Source organism: Otolemur garnettii, unplaced genomic scaffold, assembly GCF_000181295.1.
Source record: "Otolemur garnettii isolate 467f Iridium unplaced genomic scaffold, OtoGar3 scaffold00012, whole genome shotgun sequence".
Classification (NCBI taxonomy): domain Eukaryota; kingdom Metazoa; phylum Chordata; class Mammalia; order Primates; family Galagidae; genus Otolemur; species Otolemur garnettii.
This window is the reverse complement of record NW_003852407.1, coordinates 17,845,861-17,865,917: the sequence shown is the minus strand read 5'-3', so window position 1 is coordinate 17,865,917 and position 20,057 is coordinate 17,845,861. Positions and strand designations below refer to the sequence as shown.

The window sequence follows — 20,057 nt, the reverse complement described above, 5'->3', positions numbered from 1 at the left end:
TGGCACATAGTAGATGCTTACAAAATGTTTATTAAAGAAATGTGTGACTAATAGATAGGCACTTAAACACAGCTGTTAAGTATATTACAAATGGGAAGAGTGACTCACTGATTCCCACCAATGATAATATTTTATCTATGCAAGAACAAGAGTTGAGTTTTACTAAGGAAAACATTGACATTCTGTTTTATGGTTGGGTACATTGGAAGTTTGCTGCCTACTTTCCCACACAAGGAAACACTGATAAAAATGCAATCATAAGAGACATTATTATAAGACACACACACATTCTCATACTTGCTAAAACTTGTACAAATTTTATTGTCTGCCTCTGGATCATTGTGGAAACATCACTTCTCATAGTGGCCTAACAGAATGTCCCAAGGTATGGCCAAGGATTGTCCACAAATTTGTAAGGAAGGAGAGGAGCTGTGAACATTAAAACATACTTCTCTAATTTTGGAGGAAATACTTAAAGCTTGATGTGTCAATGACTTTATCATGGCCTTTTGATGCCTTTGTTTTAGGTATTTTCACTGATTTTACCATGGCCTACGTCTCTTCCAAGCACATTGCCAAAGGATCGTAGATATTATCACACTTGAATAGGGCATCCTCCCTGTGGGGGAGGCTTTGAAAACAGAATGATTCTTAGGAAAGGTGTCAGAATGTTAAAACGTAGAGTAATGTCACTAGAAAAATATTGAATTATACTTACTAATTTTGTGTGGACCCTTAAGGGGAATCCCATGTAAGCATAATAGTTGAAACTCAATACTTGACCTTTTTAAAGAATCAGTATATAAGTTTTTCTTTCTTTAATTGCTTTTGACATTGTATATACCTTATACATAGATGTCTTAATTACATATGCTGAAATCAATAGCGGCAATCATGAGAAAAACTTTGTCTTATAACATGATATTCCTTTTTTGCCATTATCTGGGGCCAGAGAGGTTGTTTGCCAATGTGTCTTATTCTAAAGAATGGCCTGCCCCAAATCTGATTGAACATCTCTGCTGCAGACATAAAGGCTGGGCAGGTCATCTGGTGAAAGACAATAATTCTCTTGGGATGAGCAAAAGATTCTATTCCATGGGAGACCATCATCTTGGGCAAGTAATTGGATTGTGTACAAATTGCGATTGCAAAGATTGGGCATGGTGGGTCACCCCTGTAATCCTAGCACTCTGGGAGGCCAAAGCAGGTGGATTGCTTGAGCTTGGAAGTTCAAAACCAGCCTGAGTAAGAGTAAGACCCATCTCTACTGAAAATTAGAAAAACTAGTCAGGCATTGTGGTGGGCAGCTGTAGTCCCAGGTACTCAGGAGGCTGAGGCAGAGGATCACTGGAGCCCAAGAGTCTGAGGTTGCTGTGACCTATGATCCCATGGCATTCAACCCAGAGCAATAGAAAGTGAGACTCTGTCTCAATAAAAGAAAAAAAAGGAAAGGAAAGGAAAAAGAAAAGAAAAGCCTAACAACAACAAAAGAAAGTTGTGTTTGGAGAGGAAAAATAAAAAATATGTGTGTGTATATATGTATACATATATATCTGTATATGCATGTGTATGTATGTATAGATATAATATGTAGATAAACACACATCTGTACATATCACAAAAGTAGCAGGTGGTAGAAAAGGACTCAGCCGAGAGGAAGGAGGCTTTTGTTACAAAATCTTCTTTAAAACTCTGTCGTAACAGTGATAGCACAAAAGCCTTCTACTTCTCCATCTAAATGTTACTTTATTCAGTAGTGTTTTCTCTCTGAATTTTTTTTATATTTAGTGTTGATTGATTCCATGATTCCTAGAAAAATTAAAATCAAGCAGATGACTACCATTTACATTGTTTTTAGACAGCACTACTTTGAAGTTTTCTCTGAACCTAGCAGTCGAGACCCTCATTGCTCTGGTCAGACCTTCCCCATCAAAAGCCTTCCAGCTCCCTCAGGAGAAGCCAGGCTGTAGTGAGCCACAGGGCCCAGCGCCCCCTGCCTCCTGCCTCCTCTGCCCGCCCTCTGCTCTCTGGGTCTGTAGGACTCCGTGCAGGGCCCACTTGCAGGTCTCTGGCTTTACGTTTCCTTGGCTCAGCTAGCTCTTCTCCAGACAGATGTTTGGCCCAGATTCCCACCTCTTTCAGGTGTCTGCCAAATGTCTCTTATTAATAGTGAATGTGAGAGCCCCACCCTGACACCCTGTCTAAAACAGCAGCCTGCTGACCTGCCCATGTGCTGTGGAGCCTTTCCACTGAATGACTCCTCATCATCCTGCAAGTGAAGTCCAGATTGCTCGGGATTGCTGGGTACACCATTATTGTGTAGCCACCTTCTAGCTCCAGAACATTCCCTACTATTCCTCTAAGCAACCCTCATGCCCTGCAGTTAAAGTTACTTGCAAGAAACACAAAATAAGAAATAAAATAATAAAAACATGTAATAGAGGTTTATTTTAAATCTAAATATGTTCTGTACTGAATTAATAGTCATTGAATGGTAGGCAAGAGTGACATTTATTAACCCCTCGAATCCCACTGGATGTCTGCCCATACAGTGCATGTTAATATAATTAATAACAAAAGCAAATGACATAAGTAAACCTGTATAAAAGGATCTCTATGTGAATATATGTTCTTTTATAGTATTTATTTTCCTCTGAAACAATGATTATGATCAGAGTTTTTCTTCCCCTAATTAAAAAGGAAATATAACTTATCAATAGTTTATTTAGACACCTCATTATAAGACAGGTGATTTGGGGGAATGAACATTTCTATTTTGGCTAGTCAGAAAAATAAGAATTTATATCTCAATAGGAAAAAAAAAAAAACTCTTCAGAAATGTTTATTGTTCCGGTTCATTAAAATGTTATATCCTTGGACAGTATTTCTTAAAAGCCATAAAATGAATAGTGTATTTTAAAAGTTTTATTGGCATTTATTTCCTAAATCTAATTTGGCCGTAGTGTTTAATTGTGCTGTCTCATACAGCCGGGGAATCTGGCAGTTAAAGTTACTTTTATGCTTTAGAAGAAAAACATTTTCCTTCAGGGCCAGCTTTCGTATTCTTGAATGTGTTTATGTCACACTGCCTCGCATTTTCATGTACTGAAGTCTTGAGAATCTGTCAGAGCTAATCTGGGTCTAGTATTTCTTTGTGTCTTAAAATTATGCTGAAATTTCAATTAGTAACTAATCATGCCCCTGGCCTGGCATGGATATATGGAGCTAAAATCCTGTGTATCAGCGACCAGTGTTAAGTTCTACAGATCACTGCACAGAGCAGTAGTACAGTAAACTTTTATTGAATACTAGCAAGATACTGAGCATTCCATAAACTATAGACGTGTATAAGGTACCATCTGTATCCTCAGATGTAGAATGATTCTCACTCTTACCACTGTGCCTTCTTTAAATGTACCGTATATTTAATAAATTCCTCTACCTCTTCTGAGAACTCGTCTTCCATCTACTAGTCCCAGTTAAAATCTAGCTTTGTGATAAGCTTACCTCCTCCGTTTGCCCTCATTAAGTGGAGGTGCCTTTCCCAGGGCTCCTGCACCCCAGTCTACATACTCAGAGTGTATACACAGGAACACGTCAGCCATTCAGATGACTGTCCTCATCCCGATTGTCCTTGCTACACCTCCTTGGGAACGTTTCTTGAGGACTTATACTCAAGGCTAACCACTGTTTTCCTCCGCCATCCTGAGCAAAAATTTTATTACATCCTCAGCCATTCTCCGTATGCCTTTACCTCATCCATCCTGAAGACTCACACCCAGTCCAGAGTGTCTCAGATTTCTTTTATTATCTCTTATAATAAGGGTTCCAATACCCTTTCTAGTGATATCTCTGTATTTATGACGTTCCCTCTCTGTTCCATCCTTTACTCAGCTATCAAAGTAATTATTTTGAACAGAAATCTTTGTAGGCTTTTCCCAGGCTTCAAAACTGTGTGTAGTTCCCCCTGCACATGGCAGCCATGCTCAACCTAGATGGGTGGAAGGGGCACACAAGGGCCGAAAGCATCTGCTCTATGTCGAATATATTTAGAACACAAGAACAGATTGTTTTTGTCTTTATTGCCACTATATTGCCAGCACCTATACAAGTGCCAGGCACATAAGTTCCCAGGAGTGACTTAATAAGTATCCGTTGAATAAAGATGAAACAACTGAGCATGTGGAAATAGTAAGTCAGTGAATAAGTGAAATCTTGCCTGAAATTTTGCAAGTTTTCAGTAATTTCAAATCTCAAATATTTTGGTACAGTTACTGGTATCTTCTTAGATGAACTTCAGGCTCTCATCACTGTGACCTCCCTGTAAATGCCATGATGTCAAAAGTCAGCTTACTCGGATTTTGTTCTCCTGTCTCTCTTTTCTGTGTTTGATTGGCCATTAGGCAGCTGAGGGGGCTGTAATCCTTTCACACCCTGCATGTTCCTTTGCTCCTGAGTGGATAGCGAACACATGCCTGAAGGCATTGTTTCAGTTAAATTTTAAAAGAGAGATGATATTTCAGAGGGTGAAGATGGTGGAGTGTAGGGAAGATCATAAAAGAATAAAAACATAAGGAGAAGAAGTCTCTCGGTGCGTTTTCAGGTAATGTAGGTAATTAGAGTTTCAGTGTGAATTGCATATGTGAGAGTACGAGGAAACCTTAGCGAATCTAGCTGGGGCTACGGTTCTCTAAGCCTTTCCCTACCAGGCTAAAGCATCCTTGTACCTTCCCAACGGTCCAGTGACTGAGGGCGATGATGTCCTGCCTCTGTAATTAGCTCATGCTTTTCAACAATACACTGTGTGTCGACCTCTGACCATTCTGTCCACATCCTTCTCGTCTCTCATGAGCCACTTCCACCCTTCATATTTTTCCTAAACCCGCGTGTCCACAAAGACATATTGCCCAAGATTTTACATTTTGCGTGTCTCAGTTCCCTCTCACCTACTGCTGGACTATTAGCATCTCTCCTGGGAAGCCAGGGACAGACCACACTCTAGTTCATTCTCTCTCCTGCAGCAGCAGGCAGGATGCACGCAGTTCCATCCTAGGAGATTCACTTTCTGTTGAGTCCCTTTCCCCTCTTCCTGGACCTTCTCTCTCCCTCTCCCTTACACACGTGCGATTGCTCTCTCCTCACCTCTTCCTCCTCCTCCCCCCACCCCCACACACGCATCTCCCAGCACCGCTCACTTTTTGCTTCCTTCCTGTGTTCTTTTGCTTTGAATAATTCCTAATGGGATCCTGTGTTTGTCGGCTTATTTTTTAGATGGGAAGTGATGGGATTTTACGCCTCAGCACTTCAGCTCTAAATAATGAATTCTTTGCATATGCAGCGCAAGGGTGGAAACAGCGACTGGCAGAAGGTAAATGTCTGGTTTTTATTATTCTGTGACATATCGGAGTACACATATTGCACTGGGCTTTGTACCTTTATTTGATTCCCCCCTCTGAAACATACTTTAATAAAAACTCCTATCCCATTCCAAACTACTGCAGTACATTTTTGTTATGCTCGGCATTTTTGATGTCAGATATTTTTGAAGAAAGCATAATTTTATCTTGGACATAATAAAAATTTGTATATATCAAATTTTTTTTTGGAGTGAGCATGTCAATTAAATTGTTCTATCTATTATGCGTTCTCTTAATTTTTCTGCACCTGAAGCTTCCTTTAATACTTTCTTCCTTTGAAATCGCCAGGGTGTTCGAGCGACTAAAAAACACTCCCTGCTATCACTTTTTCCCCTTTACACACTCAAAGGGTTCTAGCCAGGGGTGAGCCCAGCACATGCAACTGAAACATTCCTCCCAGAGAATGAATACTAATGGTTTTCTTCTGGCAAAATCCAATTTTTCTCTTCCCAGTTCTTAATTTCAAGTACTTCCGCCAATATCTCATTTGTTTTTTACACGATCCAATTTGGGACCATCTCCCTTAGACATTCAAAATAGATTTTTAATTGATTTCTGGGTTTGCATCTCTAACAGCATTTTCTCAGCTCCCGGCAGGAGCTCCTGTTCTGTTTCTGATGGCGAATGTAGACATCTCCAGTATTTTGTTTTCTAACCACACATAGCCTCTCAGCAGCCTCATTCACCACCTTGGTTTTAAGTATGGCCCATATGCCAAGAATTTCCAAATCTGGCTCTGCCTCCCTCTGCTGATCCCCAGTGTTCTGTGTCCAGGTGCCTGTCACAGCTCAGTAACCGACACAGGTGCCTAAAAAGCCGAATGCCCGATACTCAATTCACTCGCTTCCCTTCCTGCCCGCTCCCTCTGCTGCCTTCTCCTGTGTGTAGTATCACCACTCGCCTGTGTTCCCACTGCTGTCCTGGACCCCTCCCTTTGTCCCAGGCCTGTCTGGTCATGAACTATTACTTGATCCTCTTCGACATTTCACTGCTACTGGCCAAGTCGTAACCTCTATACCTGCCCATGCTGTTAGTAGCCTCCTACCCGGAGTCCTCCGTCTTCTTCACCCCATGGCCAGACCTGTCTTTCTAACCTGCTCATTTGGCCATATTTATCCCTCACTGAATGCCATGAAGACCTCCATCTCTTTCTTACAGGAAAGTGAAGGGCTCTCTTTGGATAATTGGGCTCAGCTTTCCTTTCCCATTTTATTTCATTGGCCACTCAAAGTAAATATACATACTCGTTTCTCTATACCTTGTGAGTCATCAGTTTATATCATGCCCAATTACCTTCCACAAAGCTGACTCAAAAATCTGCTCCTATATGATATGAGGTCTGACAATTAAGTGCATGAACTTATCCCAGGAAAGGTGCTACAAACCTCCCTGCTGACATCACCGCAGCCACTCTCGAAGCCCTCCCCATGGGGAGCTACGCAGTGGTGCCGGGACCTGTTCCACCCTTCACAGCAATTCGGGAAGCCTTTTTTGGAATGGCCGTCAGAGCTATCATTGGACAAAGTCCAACAATTAAGGTCACCAACTCATCCTAGAAAAAGTGCGTTGAAGGGTAGACTAGGTGCTGGCGTTCGTACGCAGCTTAACAAGGGGAGGCCTTCGAAGGTGACAAGTAACGCTCAGCCATGAGGGAGGGAGCACTTTTTCTAGAATGAGTTCGTGAACCAGTTGTCTAACCTCATATGAGGTCCTCTTTAATCAATTTGGGCAGAATTAAGTGCTTTCCTTTTTACACTGTCTGTTTATTCATATAGCCTGCGTAAGGCTTTGGGCATTATATCATCGTCCACTAAGAGCTTCTATTTCCACCAGACTGATTTCCTCAAGGACCGTAGCAAGGCCTGTTTATTTGTAGCCATCCGCATGCGGGGTATTTGCTAAGTGCTTCGGAGTGTGTATATGATGCAGTGACTGAGTGATATTCATAAAAGGCGAAGCCGTAGAAATGTTGGTATTATGCATCCTTTTCCATATCCATAAAAGTTCCCTCAAAGGGATTACATATTTTCTCTATTAATAGGCGAAAGAGTTGTCCACTTTTACTCATTATATTAGCATTTTCTTTCCAGGAGAGTTTACCCCAGAAATGCAGTTGCGGATAAGGCAAGAAATTGAAAAGGAAAAGAAAACAGAACCTTGGAAAGAAAAATTCTTTGAGAGGTTTTATGGAGAAAAGTAAGTACGAGGGTATTTTTCTTATTTCTCTCAGAAGCAAATGAAAATGTAATTCTCTGCTTCACATAGCACACTCATATGCTGTAAAGCTTAATAAACCTGTGATAAAAGGCAGTAGTCCCTCAGTGTAAGAAAAGGCAGATAAAATTATAGTGGCATATCAGCACTTCAAGTTTTTTCTAAAAAAAAAAGCATGTTCAGGGGTTTATAGTTTGTTCCTGAAAATTTATTTCAGGCTGAAAAAAGTACATGAAATGTATAAAAGTTAATTTTAGTTTTCTTAATTTGAGTAAAATTCTTTCCGAATATTTTCATTAATGAACATAGATAAGTAGTTTTAGGTGCGTATCCTCTCACGTGTCCAATAACATTGACTTTTTTTTTTTTTTTGAGATAGAGTTTTACTTTGTCACTCTTGGTAGAGTGCTGTGGTGTCATGGCAACCTCAAACTCACGGTTTCAAGTGATTCTCTTGCCTCAGCCTCCCAAGTAGCTGGGACTACAGGCACCTGCCACAACACCAAGCTATTTTTAGATGGGGTCTTGCTCTTGCTCAGGCTGGTCTCAAACCTGTGAGCTCAGGCAATCCACCCTCCCAGAGTGCTGGGGTTACAGGCGTGCGCCACACGCCCAGACCGTGCATCTATTTTTAATCTGTGTTACTCCTTGCTTTGGGGAGCGCCAGAGTGAGGTATTGTCCTTCACTTTCATCTTCCTCTTCAAGCATAATCTCTTTTTAATTTGTTATTATTTGTGTGTATTTCCTTTTTAAGTGATATTAGCCACGTATAACTATGGCAGTAAATGAACTAACCTGAAAGAAGGTTCGTCTTTGCCTCACATTAAGCTGTGGCATGTTCTACTTGGGCAGAATTAATGTCTTTTAGACAGAAAGGAGAGATTTAGGAAATATTTCACATGCTCCTCAGAGAAATTTGTGCCCTAACCCTCACATATACAATCAGTGCTTGAAAGTTGTTATATTTTGGTTGAAGGACACAGAAGTGTTTAGAGGTAACAAAACCTAGGCTATTGGATCTCTTTTGACAAAAATGTCCCCTTCAATTGGGGGGGAAATGCCAGAAGTCTCACATGGGACCTCGTCCTAAAAAGAAATCAGGTGATTAATCAACTGCCTGTAGTAGTTACTCAGAATGGGCCAGCTGTGGTGAATTGTCCTGGATGGCAGTGCTCTTGTCTAGGAAGGCCTGTTCTTAATGGCTATGCCAGGATTCCCGGATGCCTGAGCAAATCTAAGCAAAACCAAGTAGAGATAAAGACTGTTATTAAAAATTTAAAATGTGGCCGGCTAGTCGACTATATGCCTTCACATGTGGACACTGGCTGAGTTACTCAAGTCTGCCTGCATCAAAGTCCTCACTGGAGATTTCAGAATTGTATCCAGGCTGAACACACTGCCTGAGAAGCTCTGGGAGCTGAGCCCAGGAATCTGCCTTTGTAAGAAGCTTTCAGGTCATACTATTGCCTCGGATTAGGAAGCCAAGAAGACAAGACTGAAAACCACTTAGAGTCTTCCCTGTCCTTTTGTCTGTGAAAGGAAATGTCGGGAGCACGCTTTTCAGTGGTGGCAGAAACATAACTGAATGAGTGGTATCCAAAGCATTTGTTGTTAATTTTTGTTGAATGACTGGTGCATTATCTTATTAATTCACCATATTTATCCAACATCTCTCGGTGCCAAACACTGCTCTGAATGGCAGGGCGCATTTCCCCTGTAGGCTGTCCTGATCCTCCCCTCAGAGAGCCTCCACTCTAGGAACTTATATTACAGACAGCGTTCCTTCACTCGGCAGATAACCAATGCATTGTGCACATTCTGGCTCAGATGTGTTTCTACAAGCTTTACAAATATTACTTCATTTTATCCTCCCAACAGTTCTATAAGGAGGATGCCATTTCTATTCATAATTGTTTTTTTAAAAACAGATTAAGAAACTAAAGGAAAATGAAGCCAAGTCATTTCCCCAGGCTAACAATAGTCAGCCTAAGTAACTTGCTCATGGTCTAAATCCTGTAAATACATCTCAGATCTGATTTCACATACAGGCACTATTTTTTTTACATGCAATTTGGGTGTTTCACAGACTCCCATGGATATCAGATTTAGGGTCCCCGCCCTAAAGGGTGACAGCTACAAGGCCATCAGTAAACACGCCCCTTCTTCACCATCACTAAGCTCAGATAGAAACATTTCTTCTAAGGACCTTTTTCCTGCTGTAGTTTATTGATCGCTTTTGTCTCCTCATGTCACTGAACTTGTCTTTCGCTCTTTTCTATCTTGGACTACATACTGGGTAGCAGGTGTGTTTTAGACATTTCAGTGACTGCCCTTCTCATTCTGTTGTTTCCAGGTTACCTATATTTTCCTAGCACCAGACGGCTTTCAGTTGACTGACAGCTGTGCCTTTTCATTGCTCTTGAATTTTTTCAAGAAATTTGCCCACCATTCAAACTTATCTCCAATTAAGAAGTCTGATTTCATTTTCTGCTATTTGTTTGTGATTTCTATTTGTTTAATCTATTTATAATAGATTCGTATTATTCTAATACTAGTATATAATAGTGTTGTTCTATATTTGGGTGATTGCTAAGTAACTAAAAACTAGATAGATAGATAGATAGATAGATAGATAGATCTATATTGCTAAGTAACTAAAACTATATACCTATATTTATCCATCTATATAGTATATGTTATATATGCTAACTATGAATTATAAGGACTTGGTCTGTGAATCTGTGGTTTAGATTTCTTGAGGTTAGGGATTTTCTTTGTATATGATGGGGTGTGCTATGAACATCTTCTGTCCATGCCTTATGCCATCTTAAAGCTATTTTCTTGTGAGAATAATGAAATGCTATACTGAAACGACAAAGTCACATTTTATACAGGGATTATATATATGTACATATAATTATCTGTATGTATGTTTGACACTGTCATTATTAACCAACTAGCAGAAATTTGGCTGTCAGTGGTCACATACCTAACCTAGTATCTGTGTTACCTCTGCTTGCCTTAGTCCCAAGGGACTGATTATTCTGCTTTAAAGATATCTGTAATGTAGTTTTTATGTGGCTCTCAGTATAGTTACAAATAGTACCTTGAACCCATTTTAGAGAATGTTGGAAGGAAAGAGACTAATCAGGAAGGCAATGTCTTCTACCTTCTTTTCAGAGACTTCTGAACTTAAGACAATAATCAGGTCCACAAGAAACGTATTCAGTTTTATTTCCCTCTCATTTTTGAGCCTTTTATTTAGGTAAATGGGTAAAGCAGATGTCACTGAGGTCTTTTTATCCATCAATATTTTTTTTTTATGTTTCTTTCCTTTTTTTTATTGAATGGTAACTATGTACATTAATGCACTTCTGGGGTACAGTGTGGGGTTTTCACACACAATCCAAAACACTTCCATCAAACTAGTTAACATAGCCTTCATGTCATTTTCTTATTGTGTTAAAACATTCATATTCTACTCTTAGAAAGATTCACTTGTACCCTTGTAAGATAAATCACAGAAGTGATCCCTCCTATCCCCCTCCCTCCAATCCCCCCTCCCTTCTCCCTCCCCCTTCCCCATATTCTTAGGCTGTTATTAGGTTATAGCTTTCATATAAAAGGTATACATTAATTTCGTAATAGGGGTGTGTACATTGGATACTTTTTCTTCCATTCTTGTGATACTTGGCTAAGAGGAACATTTTCCAGCTCCATCCATGCATCAATATTTATTTTAGCTGTATTTCTTCACTCAAAGGTGTTTCTTCCTCGGAAAATGTCCCGCTTAGCTTTGTCGTTGCCTGACCCCTAATTTACCTGCATTTAGAACAACTTATTTCTCTACCATCTGATCCTGTTCTTCTAACGACAGAAAGTAGAAATTTACAGTATCTTCACTTGTAACTCTGATTAGCTTTGCCTTAAAACCTGAACGTTGGGCTGGATTATTTCTTGATTTTGTTGTTACGATCTTGAACATAATATCTTTACAGGAAGAGACTGACATGAAAGAATTTAAAAGTTTTGCTTCACAGAAATGTAAGGTGGTGGAATAACTTCGATGACCCCACATAAGTTTTGTTTTTATTTGATGAACTTTCCATATTGTTTTAGGTTAGACTTTTAGATGCTACAACAAGATGATTAGATAACACTTTTTGGATTAAAGAGAACCAAACTTTGTAACTCATTTCAATTTCAGAATTTGATGAATTTCATTCATCTTTCATTGATCTGAATTATTTTAATTCATCTTTCATTGATCTGAATTATTACATCCTCTGAAGACTACAAATTTTTCTACTATAAGAACATCTTTCTATTCTCTGATTTAAAAAAGATGTTGTACATTATTTTGCTTTTCTGCTTATATTTTCTAATATTTGGCTATATGTAAATTTCTTTACTCCTTTTGCTAATGCTTGCTAAGGTTCCTATTTCCTTGTTTATAAAATAAAAATCCATACCTTTTTAAATCAGAAGTAGATTTTCTTAGTTGTGTTTATAAAAGCAGCAGAGAAACAACATATTTACAAAATAGTTTATGGAAATTAGCAGTGTTGTAAAATTATTTCAATGCATTTACTTCTGTTGAATACTATATTTTTGAGAGATCCAAGTTGTATCTTTCATGTTTTATTGCTGAGCCATAATTTAATATCTCTAATTTCTATTCAGGTTGGGCATGTCAAGAGAGGAATCTATGAAGCTCACGTCTAGACCAAACAATGATGGAGCTGAACGTAGCTCCTCATGTGGGACCTCTGGCCTTCCTAGTTCTTCTGCAAAGACTCCCTTGGAAGAACAACAGCCAAAAAGCATGAGAAACCCAGCTTCTCCAGAGCCTGTTTTCTGTACCACTCTCTGTCCTATGATAGAGATTCCAGCTAAAGATGTGATGGCAGAATCAGAATCAGAGGATATCTTGATTCCTGAAGAATCTATAATTCAAGAGGAAATTGCAGAAGAGGTAGAGACTAGTATCTGTGAATGCCAGGATGAAAACCATAAGACAATTCCTGAATTTTCTGAGGAGTCCGGAAGTCCAGCCAACTCTCATGAAGAGCCCCATATTGCAAGTCCTGAAGACAGCTTGGAATCTTGTGTTATGATGAATGATGTTTTAGAAACTTTGCCTCACATTGAAGTCAAGATAGAAGAGAAATTGGAATCTTCCCAGGAAGAAATGTCAGTAGTTATTGATCATTTAGAAGTCTGTGACTCTCTTGTTCCTCCTGTTGCATCTGTGTCTCATGTCGGTGACACAGAACATCAGGAACCAGAAACTGCACTAGAGACTAATACTCCAAAAATAATAGCAGGGTCGTCCTCTCTAGAAGGCCAGTTTCCAAATGAAGCAATTTCTGTAGATATGGAGCTGCAGAGTGATCCTGAAGAACAGCTCTCTGAAAATGCTTGTATCTCCGAAACCTCCTTCTCTTCAGAGAGCCCAGAGGGAGCCTGTACCAGCCTGCCATCCCCAGGAGGGGACACCCAGTCCACATCAGAAGAATCATGCACTCCAGCCTCCCTTGAGACAACATTCTGTTCTGAGGTGTCCACCACTGAAAATGCAGACAAATATAATCAGAGGAATTCCACTGATGAAAACTTCCACGCGTCTTTGATGTCAGAAACGTCTCCAATATCCACTTCACCTGAAATCTCAGAAGCATCTCTCATGTCCAACTTGCCACTAACATCTGAAGCATCACCAGTATCCAACTTACCTTTAACCTCAGAAACATCACCACTGTCCGACTTACCTTTGACGTCAGAAACGTCTTCAGTGTCTTCCATGCTTCTCACCTCTGAGGCCACTTTTGCATCCAGTTTGGCACTTCCTTCAGAAACATCTCCAATTTCTAATTCTTCCATGAATGACAGAATGGCGCATCAGCAAAGAAAGTCACCTTCTGTATCTGAAGAACCACTCTCCCCACAGAAAGAAGAAACTTCTGCCCCTGCCAAACCCTTGGGAGAGAACCTTACCTCCCAGCAAAATACTCTGTCCAGTAGTCCTGAACCCATCATAATGAGTTCTTCAATTATTTCTCCTGAAACATTTCCAGCTGAAGAATTACACAGTAAGAGCCTGAGTCAGCAGCCTTGTAAATCACATATTGACAATGACAAGTCCTACCCCGTTTCCATTCCAGAACTTCCTTCTACTGAAATGATAAAAGTTAAAAATCATGGTGTCCTTCAAAGAACAGAAAAGAAAGTAGTGTCCTCAGCACTGGAATTATCTGTCTTTTCAGAAGAAACCGAGAGTAAGGGCAATGAGCTTCCATCAGCCAAATTACAGGAAAAGCAGTATGGCTCGTCAGTGGAGAAGACGTCGTTTTCAGAAGGCTCTAGAAATAAAACACATAAGCAAGGGAGCACCCAGGGTCGGCTGGAGACCTCGCATACTTGTAAGTTGTCAGAGCCCTCCAAGTCACCCGATGGAATAAGGAATGAAAGTAGAGATTCGGAGATATCCAAGAGAAAAACTGCAGAGCAGCACAGCTTTGGAATCTGCAAGGAAAAGAGAGCCAGGATAGAAGAGGATCAGTCAGCCCGGAACATCCCATGTAGCAGCCCACCTGAGAAGGAGCAGCCTCCACGAGAGGAGCCCAGGGTCCCCCCTCTCAAGGTATGGTGTTTTTGAAAAAAAAAAAAAGAGAATTTCACAGGTACGCTTTTCTTATCTAGGAACTTAATTTTTCAAGAATAAATTAGGTTTTCCCCCCTCCAGGTTTTATGTAGCAATTTATTATCTGATTCGCCCAGCTACCAATCTAATAGTCAATGATCCTTTTTATGACTATATATTGAATTCATACAAGAAGTTCAGATACGTGCATATATTTAGACCTCAGCATTTCAGGAAATAGTCTCTCTCTGAGTGAACAGGGCCTGGAGAAAGCATATAGGCCACATAGATTCTAGGGCTTAAGGACATTTCAGGGTGTAGGACAGAGACTCACTTCAACTTGAAAAAATGTGAAAAATTATTCAGCATTTTGTGAAAATTCACGAGGTCTAGGAAAAGAAGTAGTCAAAAGTCAGAGGCCAGCATATTAAGGGAATGAAGGACATTTTAATCCTTCATGGATTTTCCAACCAAGGTTGAACACCACCATTGCTTCCAGAGAGGACCTAGCTATGCTAGAACCTCATTAAATATTCCTTGAATAAATGATTAGAATTTCCTTATGAACACCGAGAGAGAATTTTATGTGTGGGGGTCTGTATGTGTGTGTATATCTATAAAATAAAGAGACCTCTAACTTCAGAAAGTAATAAAGCCTTGTTGACAGATGTTTCCATTTATATACTTTCTTTTGATCCCAGGTAAATTTTAACTCTCAGAAAACAAGCCTTTTATATAAATTGACTCTACCTAACTAAACTGAAATTGAGGTTCATGCGAAAGAAACCCTCTGTGTAATTAAAAAAAAATCCTACCCTTTTTCACTTATGCCTATTTGACTTTTTATATAAGACCATTTATATGGCTGGTACAATAGAGTAGATTAGTTTATCATAGGATTGGTCTAGAGTTATCAACATCTCAAGCTTTCAAAAAATGTATTTTTATTTTCTCTGTTTCATCTATTTTTTATATGAGACTCATGAGCTCCACAGGTTGACTTTTAAAAATTTGGTGATAGTTACTGGATCTAATAAAGCAGTCCCTATGAAATAAGATTCTAGATATATACCAGTTGAACATGAGCTTCAATTAAAAACTTGCTATGCATTTTAATTTCTGAAGCAAGAGAAAGAGTAATGTAAATATCCTTTTCCTGAGAAATGTTTTTAAAGACACAAGTCCAATTTATTTTTGTCAAAAGCTTATTTTCAAAGTGATACGCCTATCATTTAAAAATACAGGATACATAAATACTGCAGACATATTTGATCTTGGTTTGGTCTTAAGCTCTTGCTTAAAGATATGTAATTTTTTAATGTGTTTAATATTCTAGCCTACAGGGACTATTTAAAAGGGAAAATCGAATCCCCTCCCCACGTTCATCAGTTTTTGGCCTTTGGATTAGAAAAGAGACTTCACAAGCAGGTTGAAAATGAGAAATGAGGTAGCTCTGGAAGCTAATTCCATCTATCAGAGTTCCAAAGCGTAATTCTAAATTAATATGTATGATCCTGCAGAATGTGTCAATTATAATGTAAATATACATCTGTTAGGAAAAGAGAGATAAGTGTTCTAGGAAAAGCTTCTTCTAAAGAGTAAAGAAAATAAAGCAGAGTTCACGTAAATAGCACTGAACTGGGAGCCCCAAGACCGTGTTGCTCACTAGTGACATGGCCCCAGGACAGCCCTAATGTCACAGGCTTGAGTTTTTCAACTATAAGTTGAGGGACTCTCGCGAGAGCTCTTCAACCTCTACAAATCTGTTATACTAAGAAAACCCTCAGTGACTTTAGCACCACAACATTGCTATGAGATGCTGGCTGTTAGGTCTTGTGCCTCATGAATTTGCTGATGATTTTGTGAGTCTCTTAACTAGCATATGTAGGTGAACAGTAAGTATAAAATCCAGCACATTGTGGGTTACTGATAGCAGAAGAAAACCCTGCTGAACCCATTTTTTCTTTTAGAAATAGAAAATCAGGGTTGCCTTGCTTTTTATGCAAACATAATGATAATAGAGTCCTTTTGGAAAACAGACCATTTTCACAAATATGGTCATAGTCCATCTTTAAAACAGCTCTTTGAAGGAAATAGACCAGAAATAACTAGTCTCACTTTACAACTGAGTTTACCAACTTCTCTCATCTTCTTTTAAATATGTCTAAGGCAGCATGCAAGGTGACAGAGAAGTGCAGAAAATCCACTGACTCTCTAGTTCAGAGAGGTGATTGGAGAAACTGAGGTACAAAGCGAGTTGCCTAAGGTCACGCGCAGTTCCCAGAAGGAGAATTCTGATGAGTTCCCAACTTCCTGGTCAGGGCTTTTTTCTTGGGGTCAAATTAATACATACAACCTTAAGGTTGAGGTTGCAGTCTTTCATATCAGCAAAGAAGATAATTTAAAAACTAAGTATCTCTAAGTTTTTTTAGCTAACCTCATTTTATGAAGCATGGATTCAGTTTCCATTTATATGAGGCATTTCCAAAGATGCTTCATTTCCATGCCAAATGAAGTCACAATCGATGTTCTTGTAAATTAAAAAAGAGATTAAGTATTTGATGTTCACATTCATGCTACAGTGATTGTTGCTTTTACCCTAAAGCCCCCCCCCCCAGGATTTAGGTGTAGTTCTGTCCCTATCACGGGAGAACGCAGCTTGTCTTTTCTCCTGCACTGTCACATCCTCAGGCCTCATCCATGATGGTGTATGAAGCATATTATTTTTTCTATTTTCTCCTTTTAGATCCAGCTTTCCAAAATTGGGCCACCTTTTATAATCAAGAGCCAACCAGTCTCCAAACCAGAGTCCCGTGCATCCACTGGCACGTCTGTCAGTGGGGGGAGGAACACAGGAGCCAGGACTCTTGCTGACATCAAGGCCCGGGCCCAACAAGCCCGCGCCCAGCGAGAGGCTGCTGCAGCCGCCGCAGTGGCCGCTGCAGCAAGCATCGTCTCTGGAGCCATCGGGAGCCCAGGAGAAGGTGGAAAGGCGAGAACCCTGGCGCACATCAAAGAGCAGACAAAAGCTAAGCTCTTTGCAAAACATCAAGCCCGAGCCCATCTCTTCCAGACCTCTAAAGAGACACGATTGCCTCTGCTGGGCTCAAAGGAAGGCCCTCCAAACTTAGAAGTTTCCTCCACCCCTGAAACAAAAATGGAAGGTTTAACTGGTGTCATTATTGTCAATCCAAACTGCAGATCTCCTAGCAACAAGGCTGCACACCTCCGGGAGACCACCACCATATTACAGCAGTCTCTTCACCCGGCCACCCTTCCAGAAACTGCCACTGACTTATCTGTGCATAGTTCCAATGAAAGCATACCTATGTCACATTTATCTGAGAAAATTGTTTCATCTACCTCTTCAGAAAATAGCAGTGTGCCCATGCTTTTCAATAAAAATTCTGTCCCTGTATCTGTTTGCAGCACTGCTGTGTCAGGAACAATTAAAGAACATCCCTTTGTGAGTTCTGTTGATAAATCCTCTGTCCTAATGTCTGTTGACAGTGCAAACACTACAATTTCTGCTTGTAATATAAGCATGTTAAAAACCATCCAGGGAACTGACACTCCATGCATAGCCATTATACCAAAATGTATCGAAAGCATTCCCGTTCCGGCCACTACTGAGGGCTCTGGCATATCGAGCTCCATGGACGATAAGCAGTTACTGATATCAAGCAGTGGTGCTAGTAACTTAGTCTCCACTCAGTACACCTCTGTGCCAACTCCCTCCATTGGAAATAGTTTGCCAAACCATCTTTCCACTAGCTCTGTCTTGATTCCCCCAACGGGAATTAACAGCAGATTCTCCTCTGAGAAAATAGCCATGCCTGGGAGTGAAGAACAGGCCACCGTGTCCATGGGCACCACTGTGAGAGCAGCCCTCAGCTGCAGTGACTCCGTCACGGTCTCAGACTCTCTGGTTGCGCACCCACCCATCACAATGTTTACGGGAAACATGCTGACGCTAAATTCCTACGATAGTCCTCCCAAGTTAAGTGCTGAAAGCCTGGACAAAACTTCAGGTCCTCGCAACAGGGCAGACAATTCCGGGAAAACTCAGCGACCACCAGGGGGCTTCACACCAACAGCCATAAACCGGTCGATTCCCTGTAAGGTCATAGTGGACCACAGCACCACGCTGACCTCCAGCTTGTCTCTGACTGTCTCCATTGAAAGTGCAGAAGCCAGCGTGGACCACCAGGGCAGGTCAGTGAGGACAGAGACAACCGTACAGCCTGTGGCATGTCCTCAGGTGTCTGTTATTAGCAGGCCCGAGCCAGTTGCAAATGAAGGCATAGATCATGGTTCCAGTTTCATTGCCCCATCTACTGTGAAACAAGATTGTAAAACGTTGCAAGCCACATGCCCGAGTCTCCGAGAATTACCCCTTGTTGTTCCAGACAAATTAACTGAGGCGGCTGCTCCTAGCCATAGCTTTGCTGAGCAGGCACGTGGCCCAACTACTTTCAAAAGTGAAGCAGACACAACCTGTAGCAATCAGTATAACCCAGGTAACAGGATCTGCTGGACAGAGGATGGGATGAGGAGCACAGGGCAGCCTCTGGTTAGCCACTCGGGTTCAAATAAACAGAAAGAATATCTAGAACAGAGCTGCCCAAAGACTATCAAAACTGAGCATGCCAGCTACTTGAACGTACCGGAGCTTCACCCCAGGAATCTCGTAACAAACATTCCACTGCCTGTGAAGTCCGAAATTCGTGAAGTGGACAAGAGCTTTAGGATGGATACTGAGGACTTCCCTGGCCCAGAGCTGCCCCCTGCAGCTGGCGACGCAGCCTCCAGCGTGCCGCAAACACAGACTATGAAAGCTTCCACCTCCAGCTCCATGGAAGAGGCTGTTTCCTTGGCCGCTGACACCCTGAAAAGAGTCCCTAGTGCCACGAGCTCGAACTGTCGACTGTCGTCGGTGGAGGCTAACAACCCCCTGGTGACACAGTTGCTGCAGGGCAACCTGCCTTTGGAGAAAGTGTTGCCACAGCCCAGATTGGGAGCCAAGCTTGAAATCAGCAGGCTTCCTTTGCCTCTTCAAACTACCTCAGTGGGCAAAACAGCACCAGAGAGGAATGTTGTTGAAATGCCATCCAGCTCTCCAAATCCAGATGGCAAGGGATACTTGGCAGGGACGCTAGCGCCACTACAGATGAGAAAGCGAGAAAACCACCCCAAAAAGAGAGTAGCCAGGACTGTGGGGGAGCACACCCAAGTTAAATGCGAGCCGGGGAAGCTGCTGGTGGAGCCAGATGTTAAAGGGGTGCCTTGTGTCATCAACGCCGGCGCGAGTCAGCTGGGACACAGCCAGCCGTTTAAGCAAGAATGGCTGAGCAAGCACCCGGGGCCGAGCAGGATCGTCCACAGCCCTGAGGTCAAGCAGCAGAAGCGGCTGCTCCCCTCGTGTGGCTTCCAGCAGAACCTATTTCATGTCGACAAGAATGGCAGCTTCCACCCCGACGCCGGTACCTCACACAGACAGCAGTTTTACCAAATGCCTATGGCTGCCAGGGGCCCCATTCCTACCGCAGCCCTGCTCCAGGCCTCTTCCAAGGCCCCGGTGGGGTGTAATGCATTTGCCTTCAGTAGGCATCTGGAACAGAAGGGCTTGGGAGAGGTTAGTCTTTCCTCAGCACCTCACCAGCTGAGGGCCACCAACATGCTGTCCCCCAACATGCCCCTGAAGGAAGGCGAGGAGGTGGGAGGCGCCGCGCACGCCCTGCCAAACAAAGCCCTCGTGCGACCTCCGCCACCACCACCACCG

The 20,057-nt window shown here is 41.5% G+C and overlaps 1 protein-coding gene across 1 annotated transcript in view; it reads left to right on the top strand.

Annotated features, from left to right (window-relative positions):
• Positions 1-20,057, top strand: part of ASXL3 (additional sex combs like 3, transcriptional regulator) — a 101,464-nt gene that overhangs the window by 80,677 nt on the left and 730 nt on the right. The window contains exons 7-10 of the mRNA XM_023510248.1: positions 5,272-5,368; positions 7,508-7,613; positions 12,316-14,275; positions 17,022-20,057. The exon at positions 17,022-20,057 is cut by the window's right edge and continues 730 nt beyond it. Of these exons, the coding sequence (XP_023366016.1) occupies positions 5,272-5,368; positions 7,508-7,613; positions 12,316-14,275; positions 17,022-20,057 (5,199 nt within the window). The remainder of the gene's footprint in view (positions 1-5,271; positions 5,369-7,507; positions 7,614-12,315; positions 14,276-17,021) is intronic.